This window comes from Anser brachyrhynchus, assembly GCF_964034855.1.
Source record: "Anser brachyrhynchus genome assembly, chromosome: 6".
NCBI classification, from domain to species: Eukaryota; Metazoa; Chordata; class Aves; order Anseriformes; family Anatidae; genus Anser; species Anser brachyrhynchus.
In genome coordinates, this window is record NC_137700.1 from 10,421,309 (window position 1) to 10,444,017 (window position 22,709).

At 37.1% G+C, this 22,709-nt stretch overlaps 1 protein-coding gene across 1 annotated transcript in view; it reads right to left on the reverse strand.

Annotated features, from left to right (window-relative positions):
• POLR3A (RNA polymerase III subunit A) overlaps positions 1 to 22,709 on the reverse strand; it is a 38,034-nt gene that overhangs the window by 15,016 nt on the left and 309 nt on the right. The window contains exons 2-21 of the mRNA XM_080598314.1: positions 22,558 to 22,693; positions 21,885 to 22,022; positions 21,179 to 21,350; positions 20,469 to 20,623; positions 19,338 to 19,577; positions 18,450 to 18,612; positions 18,130 to 18,266; positions 17,465 to 17,568; positions 16,290 to 16,431; positions 15,655 to 15,795; positions 14,376 to 14,445; positions 13,544 to 13,671; positions 11,972 to 12,110; positions 9,790 to 9,954; positions 9,355 to 9,527; positions 7,002 to 7,113; positions 5,772 to 5,890; positions 4,311 to 4,448; positions 2,568 to 2,738; positions 1,751 to 1,864 (exon numbers count right to left, since the gene is read on the reverse strand). Coding sequence (XP_080454440.1) covers positions 1,751 to 1,864; positions 2,568 to 2,738; positions 4,311 to 4,448; positions 5,772 to 5,890; positions 7,002 to 7,113; positions 9,355 to 9,527; positions 9,790 to 9,954; positions 11,972 to 12,110; positions 13,544 to 13,671; positions 14,376 to 14,445; positions 15,655 to 15,795; positions 16,290 to 16,431; positions 17,465 to 17,568; positions 18,130 to 18,266; positions 18,450 to 18,612; positions 19,338 to 19,577; positions 20,469 to 20,623; positions 21,179 to 21,350; positions 21,885 to 22,022; positions 22,558 to 22,693 — 2,857 coding nt within the window. The remainder of the gene's footprint in view (positions 1 to 1,750; positions 1,865 to 2,567; positions 2,739 to 4,310; positions 4,449 to 5,771; positions 5,891 to 7,001; positions 7,114 to 9,354; positions 9,528 to 9,789; positions 9,955 to 11,971; positions 12,111 to 13,543; positions 13,672 to 14,375; positions 14,446 to 15,654; positions 15,796 to 16,289; positions 16,432 to 17,464; positions 17,569 to 18,129; positions 18,267 to 18,449; positions 18,613 to 19,337; positions 19,578 to 20,468; positions 20,624 to 21,178; positions 21,351 to 21,884; positions 22,023 to 22,557; positions 22,694 to 22,709) is intronic.

A 22,709-nucleotide genomic window follows, 5' to 3' on the forward strand; every position in this document is an offset into this window, starting at 1 on the left:
TCCAGTGAGGACACAGTGCAGGCTGAATGAATGCTAGCCTGCTTGAAACAGGCTATTTGGACATCCTGTTTTCTAGACTGGAGTGGATAAGGCCATTATAATAACCTCCTTGTAAAATAACAGCAGTAAAAAATGTCTCTGTTCTGGAAGGGAAAGGTAGATGAAGGGAGAGGAAAAGATCAAAAAACTCATGTTAATATCCATGCAAATTCAAAAAACACGTTTTAGAATGGAATGTTGTGTACGAAAAGAAAGCTTCCTCAAATTCTTCAAAATCTTCCAGTTTGACTCTGGGAATTAATTCATGTCATGGTTTTCATCACTAAAAAAGGACTTGGTCAAATTATTGGGTTGAACACCTCCCTTAGAATTTAACAAGCAGTAATGTATATATGCTAATCAGTTACTTTAGCACTATACACACATCTTTAGCTAAAAGCACTAACATTAATGCTCACACAGTGCACACACATGCTACAATTACCTCATTATATTTTTCATAACCTGTTTCAGTTAATGTCTTCAAGGACGAACAGAAAAAAAGAAAAGGAAAGAAGAAAATGTAACAGTATCTGAAACTTAAAAATCAGAAGTAAAGCTCATTACCGTTACTGTGATGTAAATAAATTACCCTACTTTCAGGAGGACAGATATAATTTTTACTGGTATGATAAAAAAGAATCACACCTTAAAAAGAACAGCATTATCTCTGAAGCTGGATGTAAGTATATTTCATTTTTTTTCTTTACAGGTGCATAAGAAGGGAGTATTTCAAATACAGATATAATTTATTTTTCTACTCTGCTCTAGCAGTGGAGTTACAAATCAGGTTTCTTACTGGTTTTGTCACCTCACAGCTCTAAAGCGGTCTGTTCTACTCAAAAGAACCCCTCCAAAAGCAGGTTACTAATTTCATATTGTAATCATTCATTGCCAGATATCAGAAAGTTCATCAAGTGAACACTTTTACATATACACACCCAGGTTAACTCCACAGGTTTTAATCAATGTCTCCTAAAGTAGTCTCAAGTATAGATACTTTCATAAATACTTAAATACTCAATGCTCTTTTGAAAGAACAGTTCTTCACAACTCAAAGCGAAAAGTCATGTGCATATTCTCTCATCCTTGGAAGACATGCAGGTATCTCCCAGAAGATAAAGCCCTTTCAAGCAAAACACTTCATGTGGCTAAAGACTTTTGCTGAGTTAGTATCAAAGGAAAGCAACATACATAGGTATAAGTATAGAATTTATATTAAAGGAAAACAAGCAAATGCCTAAAAGAAGTTATTCAGAAGGTTGATAATATCAAAACCAATGTATGAAAGGGATCATGAAACCTGACCCTAGTAGTCTGCTATATATAGTCATTAAAAATTATTTAATTTCTGACATCCCAGATGAAGCATGTTAATTACTGTACCATTGTGCTATAAGCAGAAATTCCAACAAGGTATCTCAGATCAGATCAATGCTCACTCCTACACAAAAAAAAAAATCACTAGATTCTTCTCTAATTTCCTGTTTCTGTGGTCAGTGTGAACATCTATTATAGTAAGAACTACTTGTCCTACCTCCCCACCCCCAAAACATACAGAAATATATTAATGAGCAAACTTCTATTCCTTTTGTTAGTGCATAAAATTCAGCCATTTCTCCTGCAGATTGATAAAACCATTTTATTTAACTTCCTTGATTTATAAGGTATAGTTAATAAGTGCGATAGGAAAGTGAGATAATGACTTCACCTGCAGAAAACTGTCTCGGCAGCAAAGAAATTCATTCTTCTTCATGATAGATTCAGATGTTAACACCAATTCATTTTTACTGAGGGCTGGTTCACTTCGGCATGGATATACAGCCTTAAGAGGAAAAAAAAAAAATACTTCTTCATAACTTCTTCACATAAAGTAAACAAAACTTCATTGTAAAGACAGGACAGAGACACATACAACTGATTAAGAGTTTAATTTAAAAAAAATACACAAGAATTCCATCTTTGACTATCATGAAGGGCCACATACGTGTCTACCTAATGAAACCTGAAGGTATATGCATGCACAATCCTAATTGTTTCAAATCATCACACTCAGATTACAGAAAAAGCCAAACCACAAATAAACTATCCTGTTTTCACACATCACAACATTTACAAAATTATTCATCAGTGTGCTAGGTCAACGACTTAAGAAGCAGTCCAACATAAAAAACATGTATATCTTGATTTATTTATGAATTACTCTGTAATTTTAATCTTACCTAGTACACAACTGAAACAATAGTAACTTAGCTACTGTTTAGTATTACACCCTAGAACTATACCTTAGCACTAAAGAAAACTCTGCTTTTTACCTCTCATTAAGTTTAGTTCCAGTTGCTCTGTTGTAACGTAAAAATACATATATAACCGCATACACATGCTGGAAGACTGTGATCAGGACCACCATAAAGGTGATTTAAAAAAAAAAGTTACTATTGTAACTATTCTCTGCATAATTTTTTTTACTTCTTCCTTAAGGCTTTGCACTCTTTTCAAATTTCCAACAAAATTTCAGTAATCCTTACCCTGATATTGTCTAGAACCCGCTTAAATTCCAGTGGTTCATCCTTCCCTTCCATTGCTGCAGGATCCAAGCCATCTCCTCCATAAATAAACTGAATAATGTCACCAGTAGAACTTCTGACCGTCAAATCATACTGCGAACAAAGATCTTCAAGAGATTTTACCAGCCGCCTCTAAGGGATAAAAGGTACAAAGGAGGTAAATGGGATCTCTTTAAAAATAGCTATTAGTTGGGATTCCATACATACAACTAGAACTTCACTGTACATTCCCCTAAGCATTGAAGGCAGCAATAACAAAATTTAAAGCAAAAATTTTATTCTCACATTGTCCCCTATACAACAGAAATTCTAAATGCTAAACTGCCATAACATATTATAGTCTGAAGAGTTTTTACAGTCATTTGTGACAAGAAAACTGAATTTTCAAAGCCTTGTATTCTTTCAATTAGGTTTGTTTCTCAAGCAATACTAACTTTGTGTATGGCAGCAAAACAAGCCAACAATTATTTTCACTCACAGAAAACAGAGCGCTCATCCATCAAAGCCAGTAGTTGCCATTTGTCCACCAGTATTAACTAGCTACTGTCTCTGACATTGATTCACTGTAGTGGGAAATCCCTTTGCTACCATTTTCCCTCCTCCATCTCCCAAAAAAGAATGCATGCTATGAATCATCAGTGGTTAAGAACCTTTTTACTTGAAAGATGGACTTCATCATTCTATCAATGTAAATTAGCTCACTAAGAAATATAAACCGGTAATTTTTTTTTCCGCTGAGGAAGAAAAAGGTGAGATAACATAGAAGTTAAGAGATTTTTAATCCAAATTCCAATTGCTATTTATATAGGGTAAAAGTTGACAAAAATTTGCAGGTTACATATTATATTTATATACATTTATGCACATACAAGAATTGTTCTTCAAGTCTGGGAGACAAGTGGTGTCACTAGCTTATCACCCCAACAGGAACTGATTTCTTTATCTTTGTAAAGTTACTTGTGTACCTCTGAACGCATTCTCAGCCCCACATCATCTTGCTTTTTCTAATGCCTACTACCTTGGAAAGATGCCTATACCTAAAATCCTGAAGTATTTCCACTAAATTCTCAAGACTGTTCATAGGAGCAAGGAGCTTTGGCAGAGGGACATTTATTTTCACAGGAGATACAGCCAAAGACACTAGCAACTTACAGAACTTTAAGTCCAAGTCTCTACAGCCCCAGGGGCCTGCTACTTGAAGATGACAGCCATATTTCTATCATCCAATCTTTTTTTTTTTTTTCTTTTTTTTTCTTTTTTTTTCAAATAATCCAAGTCGGGTATTTACAGACAAAATTTTTGTTTCTCATTGTCAAAATACTGTGTCTGAAAAAGCACTCACAACTCAAATCAGTGCTATCTGGACAAACCTTACAGCATAGCAACCATGTGGATTTGAAGCACACGCAGTACGTAAGAAAGCAGTCCTCAACAATTACCTAGAATAACGGCTTTTATCACCCATATCCAACAAGAAACAGCTTAATACAAGCATATTACTGTGCCATTGCCTGAGGTCTGTTTCACAAGTTTCATGTGTCTACTGGAGAACAGACAAGTCTATTTTGCAGTACAAATTCTATTAAATTAAAAATAAACATCAACAAAAACCCACGCAAGATGTATGCACAACCCCCCAACAAGCACAAAAGAAATAGTCTCCTCTGGCAGGTTAGATAAAATCCCCACCCCACAGACAGTTACCTGCATGTATCCAGTTTCGGCTGTTTTTACAGCTGTATCAACCAGACCTTCTCGACCAGCCATTGTGTGAAAAAAAAATTCAGTGGGAGTCAACCCAGAATAGAAGCTGTTAGCAACAAAGCCTTTTGCTGCTGGAAGCTACATGAAAGAGCAGAAAAAAAAGTTAAAATGCAATGTCTATTCTTTACGTACGTAACAGAAAAACGTATGTTAAATGTGATCTAAATTCCTACAAATAGTCAGCGGATACATAAACAGAGCAATTGACTCTGTTAGATTTAGCTCTGAAATTCAATGCATTTGAGATCTGACTCAGACTTCAAAACCCTCATCTAGGTTTTCAAAACTAATACACTTTGCAAACACCACACCAACTTCTAACAATTCAGCTTCCCTTATTGGTAAAAGAATTGAAAGGATGATATGAACATTCATGCTGAAAACTAAGGAATCCAGAAAAAATATAGAGGTATGTACAGAACTAACTCTTTTGAACAGTTTCCTATCACCATTCAGAAAAGTTCTTGACAATGAACTTGATGCAGGCATCCCGCTAAGCCAAATAACACCATGCTGTCTCTATGATCACATGGAACAATGTATAGACTACAAAAAGTTTAATCTTCGAACATTTCATTTGCCACTATTTAACAGGCAGTGCTTTCTAATTCACTAAAAAAGCTGGAGTTAAATTTGACATTCCTCCCCATATAATACATGAAGTTTTTCTTCTTTTTTTTTTTTCAGGAAATAAAAGATTTTATGTTACAGAATTCAGAAATTCAAATTTGGACATTTAGTGACACATGCAAGTGTCATGGCTATCATCCGACACAAGCAAAATAACACACTAACAAGTCTGATGGTTGGTATGAAGAACTTTCTCTACTGATTGTTAAATTCAGATAAGCACTTAAAACAAAACAATGAATCTCATGGATTTGTATTGACAAGTGCATGAGACTCCTCATTGTTCCTTGTATAAAGCAGCCCATGATATATATCCTAGCTGAAAAAGAAACAAACCAGACTCCAGAATGGTTTATATGGCACGTTTCACCTGACTGAAGATACCAACACACACCCGGCAGTTGTCCTGAAAAGTCTTAGTACAGTGAAACAGAGTGCAAGACAGATGTTTTAACAAATTATTTTCAGGACTATCAGAAGAGCCAAAATGCATCATGAGACTTAATTTAAACTTACTGAATTAAAAAGGTCTACATCACAGGAAACAGCAAGGCTTAACTGTAAATATTCAAGCTAACGAGATGTCCTACTGCAATTCACAACATTACTATTAATTCCCAAATCACATTCAGAACGCTTTACATTAACCATATGTTTTTGTTTTCCTGCACCATGCCGCGACACCATATCCTATCATGCATCCTTCTCAAAATGGTTTAAGTTAACTTGTCTCACTTCTCCTTCCAGTGAACTGTAAGCATATGCAATTACCTTAGAATGCTTCTCAAAGTGAGGCAAGGACCTGTTCTCAAATCCATCGGGAACTCGGGACCCACTGATAGCCTGTTGACCTACACATGCAATCATCTGGGAAATGTTAATGAAGGAGCCTGAAATGGAAGAAAAAAAAAATTGAGTGATGAGGAATATCAGCCTTCCTCTGATGACTGAATTGCCTTAACTTCTATGAAAATCTGTTATTTAGTTTAGCAGTTCTTCAAAAACGCACTTAAAATTGCATCAGTTAAAAAAAGATTTCCTATTTGTTGTCCTATTCATATTAGCATTTATGCAGTAACTAAAGTAGTTAACCATGTAGCTAAAAACTCTCTTTATTTTTTGAGTCATAGACATTCATGCCACCACTATTTTACTATAGGCCTTATATTATCCTGATTTTTATTATGGGTTGTGGTTTATATATCCCATGATCTTAACCTCTAGGCTTTGCTTCACAATTTCTTCAACAAGCATATCTAAAACATTTTTTAAAATCAAGGGTTCAGTGTCTATCAAGATTCCTACAACAAATTAAGCCTCAGAGAATTAAGTCGCTAGTTAAGCTTTATTTGCTGAACATTTCTGCAAAAGATGACTCCCACCTTCCCAAATCATACATTTGATGCAGCCTTCTTTTTAGATTTCAATATTTCTGTAAGACTTTGAAGAATGTCTTCAAAACACAGAAGTTTCATGCCACCCTGAGGTTTTCCACAATTTCTAGACAGAGGCAGAGTTAAGTAGTTTCTTCAAAATCTTACAGAGAACAAAGGAAAGCTCAGATAAGAATTTGAGTATAAAACAAATACTATATAGGATATCCTTTCAAAGAGAAGCAGTGAAAATGGCTTTATTATTTCCAATTCCTAAGGAAACATTTCTGGATGATTTTTGTGTGTGATACAGATAATTGAAATGGGAGGTGCAACTGATGTCTCTGTGCTGATTAATTCAAGATCAATCATCTAAGAACATTTAAAGTTCTCATACAATGCTGTTCAACTTGTGCCAAAAAATTAAAGATACAGTAAAAAGTACATCAGCTTGCTTTCAGTTAACTAGAACCAAACTGTATTTATTGAGGAGTCACTTTGAGTTCATATAATGTGAATTTAGTACTTGCACAACTGTCTGTATAAAACAAGCTATAAAGACGGAACAAGTAACTCTGAGAACAGAGATGGAATGAGCAAACTAATTCCAAAGCTCGGATAGTCCTACCTTTAGAACCACAGAGAGCCATAATAAGGGGACTATTGCTCTTGTCCAGCTCTCTGAGACAGGCACTGCCAGCATGATCTCTGATAACAGAGAGTTCTTTAAGGATCAAAGCCTAAAATCCAAGAAAACAGAGATGTGATATTAGTTAAAAATACCATACACAAACAATATGCTATCACTTGTCCGCAATACTGTCAGTAGTCAATAGGGAACTCAAAGCAGAATTAAGAGAAGGTTGGATGTTTCTTTGGGTAAAGTAAGTTTTAACTTAACTCGCGTAATCTTCCATTTTGCTGCACAAGAATTCTTTGTTTGGCTAAGACATGGGTGGCTGGGGACGTTGCAACCTCTTTTGCTAGTAGCACCAGCTTAAGCTAATTAAACCAAATATTGGACTGAGCTGTTCACTGTTCAATGTGAAATATAGCCACAAAAAGTAATTTTGGACTGCTCTCACATTATACATTGCCAGTATCTTCAATTTTTAAGAAAACAGTTATATCAAAAACCATAGGCATCTGAGAAGAGGAAGAAGAGTGAAGAACATGGCAAAACTTTGTTCAAGGAGAGTACAACTTCACAACTTCAGACTAGACAACTGTGACAGTTAAAGCACAGTGTGGGGTTTTCTACCCCCCCCCCCCCCCCCCCACACACACACACACTTCCTTTCTACTTTTTAAAAGGTAAAAAACAGACATTGATAGCCAATAGAACAAATGTATAAAACCATTAAAGGCAACAAAGTGAGTATTTTTCAGTTGACTTCCTTAAGACCCTGTCTGTAAGTTTTTGGGCAACATGCATTGCTCTTAATGTAAGTTTACATAGAAAAACAAAAAGAAAACAGAGTAACACAAGTCCACTCAACCGTTGCCCTAATAAGTAACAAGAAAAAAAGAAAAAAAACTTGTGTATATACAGAATTGTAACTAAGAGCATTTTGTTTCTTGAACTAGATTCGTTGCTGTTAGTGTTCTTTACTAACTTAGTACACATGGGTAAATGGAATTAACACTATTTCGATTACTTGTGTAATTTTATTCTGTGTCACCTCCATACTTCCAGTGGGGTGGGAGGATCCCAGTTGTTAAGTATTTAGCTAGCATTTGTAGTGGGTTTGTGTGTCAAGGTTTTGGTAGCAGGGTGCCATAGGGGTGGCTTCTGTGAGAAGGATCTAGAAGCTGCCCCATGTTAGCTAAGGGCCCCGCTGCTGACCACAGCTGAGCCAATAAGTGATGTTGATTTCTGCCTCTGTGAGAGCATATTTAAGACAGGGAAAAAAAAAAAAACGCTGCACCACACAGCAGCTGGGAGAGTGAGAGGAGTGAGGAACAGCCTTGCAGGCGCCAAGGTCAGTGAAGAAGGAGGGGGAGAAGTGCTCCAGGCGCCGGAGCAGAAGTCCCCTGCGGCCTGTGGCGAGGACCATGGTGAAGCAGGCTGTCCCCCTGCAGCCCACGGAGTACCACGGTGGAGCAGGGTTCCACGCTTCAGCCCATGGAGGAGACCACGGTGGAGCAGGTGGGCCTGCACTGACGGAGGCTGCGGCCTGTGGAAGACCCCTGCCGGAGCAGATTCCGGGCCGGACCTGTAGCCCGTGGAGAGGAGCCCACGCAGGAGCAGGTGAGCTGGCAGGAGCTGCTGCCCGTGGGGGATCCAGGTTGGAGCAGTTTGCTCCTGAGGGATGGACCCCGCGGTACGGACCCATATCTGGAGCAGTTCTTGAAGAGCTGCTGCCTGCGGGCAGCCCACGCCGGATCAGTTCCGCAAGGACTGCATCCCGTGGGAGGGACCCCACAGCACAGGGGACGAGAGTGACCGAGAAGGAGCGGCGGAGAAGAAGCGCTATAGACTGACCATAACCCCCGTTCCCCCATGCCACTCGGGGGGAGGAGGTGGAAGAGGGTGGATGGCGGGGGAAGATGCTTTTCGTTTCTTTCCTTTGTTTCTCGCTTCTCTAGCTTGTTAGTAATAGGCAATAAATCTTACTATCTCCCTATGCTGAGTCTGTTTTACCCATCACGACAATAACTGCGCGAGCTCCTTGTCCTTATCTCAACCCTTGAGCCCTTTTCATCGTATTTTCTCCCCGTTCCTCTTTGAGGAGGGGGAGTGAGAGAGCGGTTGTGGTGGAGCTCGGCCGCCCACCCGAGAAAAACCTCCACACATTTAACATAGAGATGCTTGTATGCATCTAAAAGATGAGACAGACAACTAAAGTTGTGTACATAAGGGCCCTACTTGCTCTTCTTCTGAAGTTTCAGTAGACACCTTTGAGCTTTACAAATTATGTGCATGTATTCACGAACTTCCTACTGTATATATATACAGTGATACCATTTAAAGTGTTTACCTCTAGTGTCTCTTCTGCAGTACAACCAGGCTGCTGCTGTAGTTTTCCAGTGTTCAGAGCTTCAATATACTCATCACATTTCTTATAGCCAGCATTCAGGAGTTCATACTTAGCTTTTAGCAGGCCCTGACCTGGTGTGACATCACCAATTCCAATTGAAAAGCCACGATTAGCTGTCATAAAACAAAAGGATTATAGTATTAACTCAATCTCACAGAAATAAAGTAGAAATTAACATCAAGAAATGTTATAATTTGTAAACATATCAGCTGTTTCCCCATTTGTCAGTTTCAGAACTGGCTTGTGGTGTTTTGTTTGTTTCCTTGATTTTTAAATGGGATACATTGTATTTGAAGCAAAATTCTTGCTTTATTGTTGGGTTATTTCTGCTTTAAGATAAGGTTTCACCAAGAAACTTACTTCACTGTCACTTACATAGATAGACAGGAGCAAGCCTGGCTAGTCGTGACATGGCATCTGCAGCTTCTACTTGTCCCCAGTCTCTCAGCAAGATGTAAAAGATATTGTTCTTGGATCCAGAACCTAAGGTTCCTTTGTCCATGCTGCCACTCATTAACTCACTGTTTTGAATTGTGACATCTACAAATAGAAAAGCAAAAATAATTCATATTTTTTCTAAAACATGACCTAAACTCTTGTGATGTTATGGAGCAGGTTTGTAAATACTTTGTTCAAGAAAAAAAAGATAGATATTTACCATTTCTGTGGAAGTGTATGAATGAGTGAGTATTTAAGGTAGACAATCTACAAACTAATTTTACCCAGAAAAGCAAACATTTATGTATTTTCCTTCCTCCTTAGAAGGGCAACTGTATCTATTTAAGACTTCTGAGGATCATGTGAATAATTCATTTCATTAAAGAAAAAATCAATAATAAAATGCTAAACTTCGCTTCCTTAATCAGAATCAAGGTTTTAACCTTATCTGTCCAGAAATAAAGTCCTCTATTGTGCATAGTTCTTCATTTATTCTGTGTTCAAACCACAGTTCTTGATTTATTTATTTTTTTATTAAAGCAACAAAACTTCAGAAACTAAGCTACAGTTCTCTTTATTTGAAGATTCTGATAATCATTTCACCTCTGGAAGTACAGTTTAAATTTAAAAGACATAGTGGAAGCAGATGTCTCTAGTTAGAAGCATATCGTGAAGACATCCATGCTGGCTTTAGGCCTGTGGCCTGTACATAATGCCTCTTTTAGATGACCTCCTTCTGCTTCATCATGAACCTTCTATTTCAGGCACTGAATCTTCATTGTGACTTTCAGCCTTTATGCAGTTAGAAAAGTATCTTCTGCATGTGAAATTTAGACATATTTGGTATGCAAACCATACAATATATATTAATTCCTAACTTTATTATGCATCTTTCAAAGAACTTACACATGAAGATAGATCCAATTTAAATCATTTTCTGCAGAACACTCTAGATGTCTGTATATGATACTCTATGCTCAATATTTTCAATACAAATTTAGGTACTCATCTTGAACTGCAAGTCAATGGTCTTTACCACTTACTACACAATGATAATGCCATTTCTTGAAACTTCAGAGATTTTGCACAATTTTCTGAATAGAATTAGTGTTGCTTTAGGAACCAAGTTTGTTCAGAGAACTGAACAGAGCCATCCAAAGGCTTTCTGCAACACCTGTTACCCTCAAACACTGAAAACAGGACTTCAACCTATACTTCCTAGAACAAAAAGGAAAAAAGGATGCAGAGGAAAGATGATGGTGTATGTTCACACAAGGGAATAAGACAGATTGTTTTGTTGCCTTTCACCCTACATTTTTTCAGGCTGAAAAAAAATAATATCTTAATGTTTACAGCCAACTTGATGATCACAGAGTGATCCTGTCTTCCAAAGAAATCTCTCAGAATCTGGTGTGGAGTGTATCTGAGTCCTCAATGGGAATTCTTTCTCATATCACCATTGCATGCCTGAATTACTATAAATCAGTGCTTCCTCCCTACATACCTATGTTCCTTAGCTCAAATTTATGATCAGCAAGGAGACGAGCTAATCCCACCTGTTCAAGTTCTCTTCCAACTGTTACTACATAACGTTAAATTATTAATTGGAGAAGCCTTGCTCATCTCCTATAGCCTCTTCAACCCTGATGCTGTGCGTGCCACTTGCCACTTTGACTTCCCCAAATGGCAGATGGTCTGACCTCCAAAAGATTCTTTTCTTCCTGTCCTTTATTTCCTAACTCCTTTCACTGTTTGACTTATAATCACTGCATCACTACCCCGACTTGAAATATTTAACTTTTTCCCCATTTGCCATCTGCATAATCATTTCTTAAGCTTCTTGGCTTCTCTTATCTTAACTTTAAATACTTCAGCATCATAATAAGCCTATCATCACACAACAGAAATTTTATTACAAGAAAACACTTAAGTCTTTTCTTTGATGCTTAGCATGACTTCAACTTTTGAGGAAAAAAAAATAATGTATTTTTCCATTTCAAGAATACTTATGCAAGGCACTGTTTTAATTCCTCCAGTAAGCTCAACAATAAACTCAACAAAACAGTATCTACAGTTTTGCTGAAGGCTTCCAAAACACAGCTTTAGAAGTGTCACTCACAAGAGTCATTGTAACACAGGTCTTCCCCTTTGCCACAATACTGTTTGCCCTTGGTTCGCAGATTCGCTTTTACAGGACAGTCATCACTGGGTTTGAGAATGAGGCTGAAAACCTGCTTTCCTGTCCAGAGTGTTACAGGCTTAGGAAAACAAAAGGACAAGAGACAGGGTTACAGAGTTTATGATACAACAGCAGTAAAACCAGCAAGCAAGAATTGTATTGTAAATTTTTGTTTTTAATACATAATATTGCTATACTGAACTATACTTGTAGCAGTATATAACAGCATTATTATGAATAGGGGAGTATTATGCACTTCCAAAAATATAAAAGCACTGATTCACAAAAGGCTATCCTTTACGTAAAGGTATACACATGCATTTACTGAAACACACTCTATTTCTCCCTTTGTCACATTTCCCTTCTTGATTAGAAAACGAAAAAAATACAATGCCACATTTGTTTCATTTCCCAAATAGGGTGCCACATTTATATTTAATTCTTTATATAATGCTTCCTATTTAAATTTTTAGGAGGCTCAAGATTCATATAATTATGTACTTCACTCATCTGTAGTTAAACAGAAGTAACTGTCACACCTAGTGCTAAATTTACTCATTTGGAATGACAGAAGCAGTCAAAGAACCAATACTCCTTGTTATCAACATTCATATAAATTCATAAAATTCAAATTAAATATCATTGCTAAATGCTCTGACCTTGCTTTACGTTACTATTATTATTATTCATTTAAATTTTATTTTCTCTTTCTGAATAATTATGGAAGTTTCCTTAATATTACACATGTAACAGTTTTAAAACTATCTACAGACTATAAGAACGTTTATTTGAACACTTAATGAGTAGTTAACAAGTTAGAAAATGTACCAAATTCTCTCTAAACAAGTATTTGCCTTATATACAAGGCCAACCAAATAGAGGCACCCTGAAATATATTTGAAGGAAGGCTTAATAGACTCTAATCCAATCTAAGAAATGATACTACAGCTCTCTTCCAAGTTTCTGACTGATACACAAATATTCAGCCCTTAACAATACTTTTTTTTTTGTGTACATGATATAACAAATATCACATAGCACTCATTTGCTTTAATCTTAGACACACTGACGGGTTAACAGTTAAAATATACTATCACCCAGGTTTGACACCACCTACAGCTGGGATACTGAAACCTAGAACTTTTAACAGTACTTCAGCACACCCAAGGTACAACAGTTTCTCCACTTAGCCCCATGTTAGGTTTGTCTGCTATATGACCATCAACAGCCAAGTGGTCTTGGAGTGGACAGTAATAGGACAATAGCAAAACTATGTTTGAACCACAAAGGAATCCTGTATCTGGACCACACTATGCAAGGCTGACTCTATTCAGTCTCAGGAACCATCAAACAACTTGAATTCTGATCTTTGCACTTTATGCCTTATAGTATCAAATATAATACAAAACAAATGTCAGAAAACACAAGGACTGTCTCTCAGCTGAGAACATCAACATGGGTCAAGAGAACAGATGGTAAGTCTTTGTAATGTTGAAAAATAGTTTGACACACCTTCAGAATTGCTGGAGGTGGAAGACGAACTTTAATTTTTTCATCCTTACCAACCAGGATAGAAGCAATGATTTGACAGGCTTTGGCTCGATCAAAAAAGGTATCTTTTAGTGTAAGAAGATAGGCACCTAGAATGTAAAACATAATTAAATTTAAAAGCTATTATAAAGATAAAATATATTTAAAAGCTAAGTTTAATACTATTCAGTATTAATAATTTGATTCTGATAATAAGTAACTACTTACTCTGCAAAATACCAATGTTTTAGACAGCTTTGCTTGTAAACCCTTTCCAGATTTTTTTTTTAATTCCTCCTCAATGAAACTTCCAAAGACAGTGCATTGCTACAATCTATTCTCTTTCACGCACCATCCCATAGGTAAAAAATAAAGCCTTTGTATTGATTTTTTTACACTTTCTCCCTCAATATTCATTGTACTTTTCTCAAATATATAAGTAAACTTTAAAGTACTTACTATAGGTTAAAACTCATTTTAGGCTAATTAGTTCAAATCCTCTCCCATAATTATAAGGAGTTTACATTACATAGTGCACATGAAGACCCTAAACATTTACTTTTAACATCAGAGAAAAGATTGCCGAGCATATGCTAAGCTACTAAAAATTGCACCTACAAAGGTTGACAGTATCAGAAGAAATCTGAATGTCATCATCATATTTCAGACCAACAATAGCCTTACTCTCATACTGTCAATTTGACTTGTGAAAGGATAAAATTTTAAATTAATAGAGAAAAATTATAAAGAAGAGGGAAGTGATTCTTACAGAACTGTTAAATCACACAGATCTAAACCAAGTTTATGTACACACCTGTAAGGAAATCTTGAATAGCAGCAATGAGGGGTTCTCCATTTCTTGGTGTTACCAAGTTTGCTTTAGTCTGTAAGACATAAGACAAAAATTACACACTTGAAGACACACTTGCTATTCAGCAGTAAACCTACTATTTCAGACAGTTTTGTTAGCAATGATAGCAAAACCTTCTTCTGACTGTAGCTAAGCCTAGCTATGGAAGATCTTGCATATAGTTAAGTCTCCGAAGAATTCAAATAACAACCAAGATGCAAACTCACAGTTCAGTCTCCTGCACAATACTGCTAGGCTTTGTCAGGATTGGCAATTAGATCTGACACTGAAGTCAAATGTATTTAGGTACCCACTTCACTCCTGAATATTTTAAAAATATATCACTTACATGCACTAAATACTAAAACCATGTTTTAACATGCATCGTATACATAAACTAAAATTGTTCTCCTCAGACCTGATTCTACAGCAAAGAGATCGGTTAATAAAATCAGGGTAATTAGTATGAGTTCCCAGTCATACAAATTACTGCTCCAGTTACTTATCCCCAGATCCCCACCTGGGCAGTATGTGGCTGCCACAGCTTTGCCTGAACTATTCGCAGGCCCACAGAAGCCTAGGTCACGCACTTCATTTTTCCTTTTGGAAGCTTTCTTTTTAAACTCTCAGATTAATTCAGCAACTCAATACATGCTGCAATGAACTGTTGTAGTAGTACTGACCTTCACTTGCCCTGAAGGAACAACGTACTGGAAAATCCTCAGATTATTGCTACTGACTCCACTTTCATGCTCCATATCAATGGCTGCAACAACCAAATCCCTCCACCTGCTATCTTTTCTCCCTTTTCACCTCCTAAAACCTTACTTGTACCCTGCCTTCTCTGGTAACTACTACTCCAGTACAAGCACACTATTGCTGCCTCATTTCCAGTTTAGCCATAATCCAGAAACTGCAGGCTGTCAGACCAGAACACACATCTGTTCAGTAACAGCCACCCTATCTTGGTAGCAGTTGTTAACAGTTGTCACGTAGAACCATACTAATGACATGTACTTACTTAAAAATACTGGATTTTCTAGGAATGCTAAATACATATCTATTAGACTACCTATAAGGCTAACAGCCCTAGTTATTCTTAATTCCCTTCTGCATGATTCTCAGGTAGCTTCACAGCTGCATACTATCCATACCCAGGCATCTTAATGATGATTTCAGATTTCATATGCAACATAAGAACTACAAGGCATGGCCTATCCCAACACCAACTTGATCTGCATACCCCCATTAAAACAAGTGCTTCTGCTTTTGCTTCTTCTGTCTGAGGAAGGTGAAGGTTCATCTCATCTCCATCGAAGTCTGCATTGTATGGTGTACAGACGCATTCATTAAATCTGAATGTCCTATGAGGTTTTACTCTAGCCTGTAAATAGAAGAAGGAAAAAAAAAAAGTGATGCACATGCAGTCAAGCATGCTAACAGATGAAAAAACATGCCCGAATGCTTCCTTGTAGGCTTTATACTTCCTCTTTATTACAGACATGAATGAAAATTTCTGATCATAGGATTCAACTCAGCCAGAAACCAGACCTGGATTATATTACACAAATGTAACTAAGTTGCATTACAAGAAATATTTATACAAAGCATGGAACACCATATGCTTTGTAAAGACCACATCAACTCTGCAAAAATGAAATCCTTACACAAGAACAGATACTGAGGTCAATCATGGCTATTCACAGAATCATCCAGGCTGCATACTACCCAGTTACACATTAATTCCCATGCAAACAGCACCTCGTTCATGTTTGTCCCTGCACAGTTAGAGAAGCTGTTTATTTCAAACAGCAGCAAAGGTAAGCCACCTAATGTTCACATGATGCACTACCTGTCTGTTAGACTGTGTGCACTTACAATGTGAGCCATGATGCTCAGCTTATGAAGAGAGGGTTGTCGGTTGAACAGGACTATATCACCATCTATAAGATGCCGCTCCACGATATCACCAAACTTCAGCTCCTGGGCCATCTTCTCTCGGTTTCCATATTTCAAAAATCTTATGGTAACACATGACAATGGAGTCAGAGACATAAAGACAACTGAAAATAAATCCTGTGTTTATAATGCAAGTTCCTCCATTAAACATTGGAGCATTTGTACTACAATGACTAAAAGACAAAACTGGTGTTGGCCAGATCATTAAACATCAGCTTTGTTGCTATTTTAAATAACGAACGAATTTGTAATGTTACTTAAAACTACAGTTATACTACAAGAACTAAGAAAAAAGCTAATCCATACAAAGTATTTGTTTCAATTGCAGCATGGAGAATAGGCCATTTCAGTCACAGACAATTATGTTTTGTATCACAGTATGGCTTAGGTTGGAAGGGACCCTAAAGTTCATCTAGTTCCAATTCCCCTTCCATGGACAGGGGCACCTCCCACTACATCAGGTTGCCCAGGCCCTCATCCAACCTGGTCATGAACAATTCCAGGAACGGGGCATCAACAGCTGCTCTGTGCAACCTGTTCTAGTGCCTCACCACCCTCATAGTGAAAACTTTCCTCCTAACATCTACTATAACCCCCCCACACCCTTTTTTTCAGTTTAAAACCGTTCCCCTTTGTCATATCACTATCTGCCCATGTAAAACATCACTCTCCATAAGACGATCCACAAACTGACTGCACATTAGCCCTCCCATAAAAAAAGCCAGCACAAAGTGACCAATACTGTCTGTTTCCATTCATCACCTGTCAATATGACCCAAAATGCACATCTCAGTCCAGTTCTATATTATCTAGAGTATCTTAGCCTCTATGCTAAATAAAAGATGCTCAGTCATAAAGCAACCTAATTGCACTTCACTATCCTTATTATGTACACTTGATATTTAAATCCAACATATAATCTCCTAAGGTTTAGTGTGTGAGTTCTTCTTAGGTGATGATTTTTGTTACTGCCCTTTATGAAAAATGCTAAAAATTAAGATCCATTTTAACCCCTGTAGACATTACAGGTTTCACAAAACAGTAAGAATGAGTTGGTGAGGAGAGATGAAAAGTGAATCATTAATGACAGGTACCTTTTCATCTGTGTGTGCCTTTGCTGAATGAAGTTGGCTCCAGGATGAATATCAGGACCATTCCGGACAAGTTTCCTCATAAAATTAATATTTGCTTTGTTAACCTGTTGCATAAAGATTTCAATCAGGAACAAGCGAAACATGTTTCAAGACCTCTTGTTTTTGCTGGTGTTCTGTGTTTTCAAATTTTAGGCTCAACTGAGAATTCCCCTCACAACCTCAGCTGCTGAAACGAACAGGCAGGAGGAAATAGAGGAGGAAAGTTTAAGCCTGTTTTAGAGCACAACATCACAGTGAAATTACATTAAGAAATCTGGGAAGTAAATTCAGAAATCAAAAAACCACACAACCATTCCTTAGACAGTTACACCAATGAACATATGAAGCTATATAAAAGTTTAAACAACATCAAGCTGAACCGTTCTCTCTTGATGTGTCTGTCACTCCTTACCCCATATGCTTTCACAGCACTTGTATATATCTGATACTACAAGCTTCACTTACCAGCAGCAACAGAACTGGCAAAACATCATTGAATGACATGCTGAACATATAAACCACACATTTACTCCCTCTTACGGAGGGATCATGAAGAAGGACAAAACTGATACATGTTTAAAAACCAAAACAAAAAGGTACAGAAGTTTTGGTTTTACACTACCCACCTTTTCAGGAAAAGTTAATATTTTAGCAACATGAATAGGCACTGCTACTTCATCTATTCTTAAATTAGGATCTGGGGAAATGACTGTTCTGCCAGAGAAATCCACTCGCTTTCCAGACAAATTGCCTCTAAACCGACCTAAAAGAACAAGCAAGTGAAAAACTCTTATAGAGAAAGTTGATTTCAAAATGCTGTCTGCTAGGAGAGCACATTAGAACATCTTTCAACATGCATCACAGTAGCACAACACAATAGTAACAAAGACGTGCTTCGGAATACCAAATAGTTATGACTTCATTGAAAACAGCTTTCTAGACAAACCTTGCTTTCCCTTAAGTCTTTGAACAAAACCTCTGGTCCATTTTTTAGGTGCCATGTTCAGAGGAATTCCCGACAGCTCACTGTTAATGTACAGGGCACACTGCAACTGAAGGAAGTCCCAGTCTTCCATTATCATCTGTGTTTTGGCTCCTGATATCCTGTGCTAAACAAAATAGTCACCCAGTTCAGAAAATAAGCATAGCAATAGACTAAACCAGTTAAGATGTTTTTTTCTGATATTGAACACAACGCTTCTTTGGAAAATAATGTTAAAAACCCTTCGTAGTCATAGAAATGAAAAAGGCATGATAACTTTATATTGCTATAGCATAAGGCTGTTCACGAGAGAACCCAACAGAAAACCTAATTGCTTATGACTTATATCTTTTGACAAACACTCACAAAAATATGCATTTGTTTAAATTGCTATTTTTTTCCCAAGCCAGTGAAGTTAAGCTAATATTATTCCACAGCCAGGAAAATCACCGGAATTTAATCATTCTTCAGTCGTGGGAGTTACTGCTCATTTGATTGTTTTAACCCTTTAGGTATAGTAAAATGTTTTCGTTGTAAGCAAACACTCAAAAATGTTATAGTGATAGACAGGGGTGGGGAAAAAAAAGTTTACAAACAAGAACTCAAATGAAAAAGTCTTCTCCTATGGGCTCCTGCAGATATTCAGGAAGTCCTATAATGCAAGCAGCCAGACAGCCAGCTCCATTTGGAGCAACTTTATTTCTTTCAATAAAATTCCAAACAGCACAGCAATACAGTACAGACTGCTTGATAGACTGGGAACAATGAGATAAATAAAACCACTTCCTGTACTAAATTCTAACCAAATATTTTGGAAGGCAACAATCTCAGAGAGCTTGAAGAATGACTCACCTTTTTTATTACATCATTGAGGAAAATGATCTCTGTCAGTTTCATTGTCAAGTCGTCCTCGTTGGTGCCGGACTTCAAGTCGCTCACAACAGAGGGTCTGATACACAGTGGTGGCACTAAGAGTCGTGTGAGGATCAAATCTGAAGGCTTACCTGCTTCTGGATTCATTAGAAGCAGAGGGATATCTTCTGCTGGGATTCTTTTAAAGAGGTTCAATACTACTAATGGATTCAAGTTTTCCTACAAAATCCATCAGAAAATATCAAGATTAAGCCATCAAGTAACAACTTTCAACCCTTCCTTCCTCCCCTCATTTACTGATTATTCTGATTATTCACTCCAACTTTTGATTGTCTCATATACTTGGTATGTTTTCTTTGTGTCTGTCTTCCCTCATTTTAACTTATGTGTTTTGCCTTGTACTTACTTATGCTACTTTTTTTGAAGCAGTATTTCACAGCTCCTTGTCAAAATAATATAATAAATGTTACAACAAACTTAAAGTATGTTTTCTCTCATTTCATTAGTAGAAACTTACAAGAATTACAATACTTTCTAGTGCTTTTAAAAAAATAAATACAAACTTTATTTCTCTTATGGAACAGCTATTGATGCAGCATAAGAAATTCAAAATGCTTATTCCTTTTTCTGTTCATATATCTACCCTGAAATCTTTCCAGCTTGATAAGAAAAGAAGCAAACACAACCGCACACAATGCAAAGCTGGATGAAACAAAAAAGCTGATTAAGCCTCTTCTTTCCTCCTCAATACTAAGTTCTTTTGAAGAAGATATCTCTGTGTATTGCAATCATCTCAGAGTTACAGTAAATCCATATGTAAATGTGCTATTTCTATGAGCCTACACTTTTTCTTTTTCTTGCTTCTTGACGTTTCATACACCAAGAACACCTCCCTTCTTTACGGATAGAAAAGTACGTATCTAATAAACAAAGCTGCTCATTGTTTGCCAAGTTAACGTTATTGCAATGCTAACAATATGGCAAATATGCTTCACGTGTCTTGGTATCCAGAAGTACCGGACCACCTTAAGCTGCTACAGTGAAAACCTTTGAGGAGTTTTATTTCACGCACAAAAACCAGCGTAAAATTCAAGTTGTAACAAAATTCACCTGAGCTCTTCCCAGTAAGGATTCTACTTCTTTGTTATGTTCTATGGCAGTTTCAAAGGACTGGAGAAAAGTGGATACCACGGGATCTACCACTTTCTTATTGGTCTTATATTTTTCATGTATTATTTTCAACAAACCACACTTCTTCACAGTTCCTGCAAGCAAATAAATGTTGTTGCGTTTTTTTTTTTTTAAATTAAAAACTTAAAACAACTAAGTAATTTTTCCAAAATCAGTTACCCTCCCAGAGAATGACAAACATATTTAATCTTATGAAGAATAACTTCACAGAATTATGACAAATGAAGTTCAATCAAAAGTAAAGTCTACATGAAGTTCAATCAAAATTAAAGTCTTCCATGTTAAGGTACTGATCACTGACTAAAGCTTCCAATATTTTATATATTATATATATATATGGTTGATCAAGGCTTTTTTGCCATTATTCAAGTATTAAATACTGTTCACTGCCAAGAAGAGATATGTAAAACAAAATAAGTTACTAGGCCAATGTCTATATCCACATACATGAGAAGTGAATAAGCCTGTGCTTGGCATTAAGAATGCAACTACCTGTTTCTTAAAAAAGGCCGGAGAAACTACCCATTACCTATGGAATGAGTATTTGAGATTTTGATGCCTACCACAGCCACCAAGGTAAAAATCATCACAGTAGATAACTATCACTAACTACTAATGCCAACACTTACCATTAAAGGCACCACAGTAAGGACAAGTGTTTTTCTTCCGGCACTTTTCAGACACTTTCTTCTTTAGCCCTCTCTTCTGAAGATACGTAAGGCCTGGTCGCTTCAGGTAATCCAAAAACTGTTTTTTTTCTTCCACTGACAGCATGATACGGCAACAGGTTTTGCAGATCATCTTTAATATAAACACACATAAACACGGTTGTTTAATGCAGCCATGGAGAATTTTAACAGCTATTCGAACCTAGGTCCTTCAATAGTATGCAAGTTTTTATTGAAATACAGCAGTCTTGGTTGAAAGATAAATTCTCATAGTGTAACACACAAACAAAAAAAAAAAGGACAAGGGGAAAATAATACAGGCAATAAGGTAAATTCTTACGTAAGTTCTGCAGGACCTTAACAATCCATACAAAGCAAACAGAGCTTTGTTTTATTAGAATGTTCTAAAGGGTAAGTTACATTGCCTACACTTAGCTCAAACTACTATAGAAAGATAATGGATTAATGAGTCTGAAATCACAAAATAAAACTGATGTCTTTATATTACTAAGAGTGATACTTAAACATGGGTACTTTACAAAACACAAGATCCAAAAAAAATGTATAATGCAGCCTTATTCTTGTCTTCTAAACTAATGTCTTTAAATCAATCTTTACTGATCATTTTCCTTCTCTAGCCTAGATATTGATAACAAATCATGTTTACCTGTAAGATGCCTATCACAGCTTTGAAGTATCCAACATGAAAACAGGGCAATTCTAAGTCAATGTACCCATAATGTCCCAAACAATCAGCTAGGTTTTTTCCACAGGTTTCACAGGGGCGGTCTTTTTCACTGGTTCCCTGTGAGAGAAAAGAAACACATACTGATAATAGAAATTTATAGCTATAATGAGCTGAACATACAGAAGATTCAATAGTTTTTAAGCTAGTAGCTATCCTGACAGCAGACCCACAGCACTTAAGCGTTTTTTTCCAGCATTAGAAGCATGCCAGTAGCGCTACATTTGGCCCAACCCTTAAGAAGTAAAAATGGCTTTCACACACTGCCAATCCTGATAACAGTGATGCTAACTCATCCAGCTATTGCCAGCGATCTACAGCCCACGGGGTCTCCTGTGTGATGGTTTGTAGATGACCATCTCTGGGTCTCTGACAGGCAGGCAGAACAAACACCTCCTGCCCCTTAAGATGCTTTGTGGAACCTTCTCAAACCATGCAGGAAGCAGCTGGCACAGCGACTGAGAGCTTGTGCAATTGGAGACACATACGCACGTATTTTGAAAGAACAGTGTACTCCAGTTATCTCACGTTTTCACAATTTTAAGCAACTCTACGAAGAGGACGTTTTTTAAAGGAAGAATGATAAGCCTCTCACCAGGCGGTGGTCGAGCACGCCGTACTGCAGCGGGGAGTGGTGGTTGTCCTGGCTGTACAGGTTCTTGCTGACCACCTGGATGTGCGCTTGCTGCCGCATCTCCTCGGGGGACTTCATCCCAAAGCAGATGTGGCTTCTGGCAGGGGGGACAC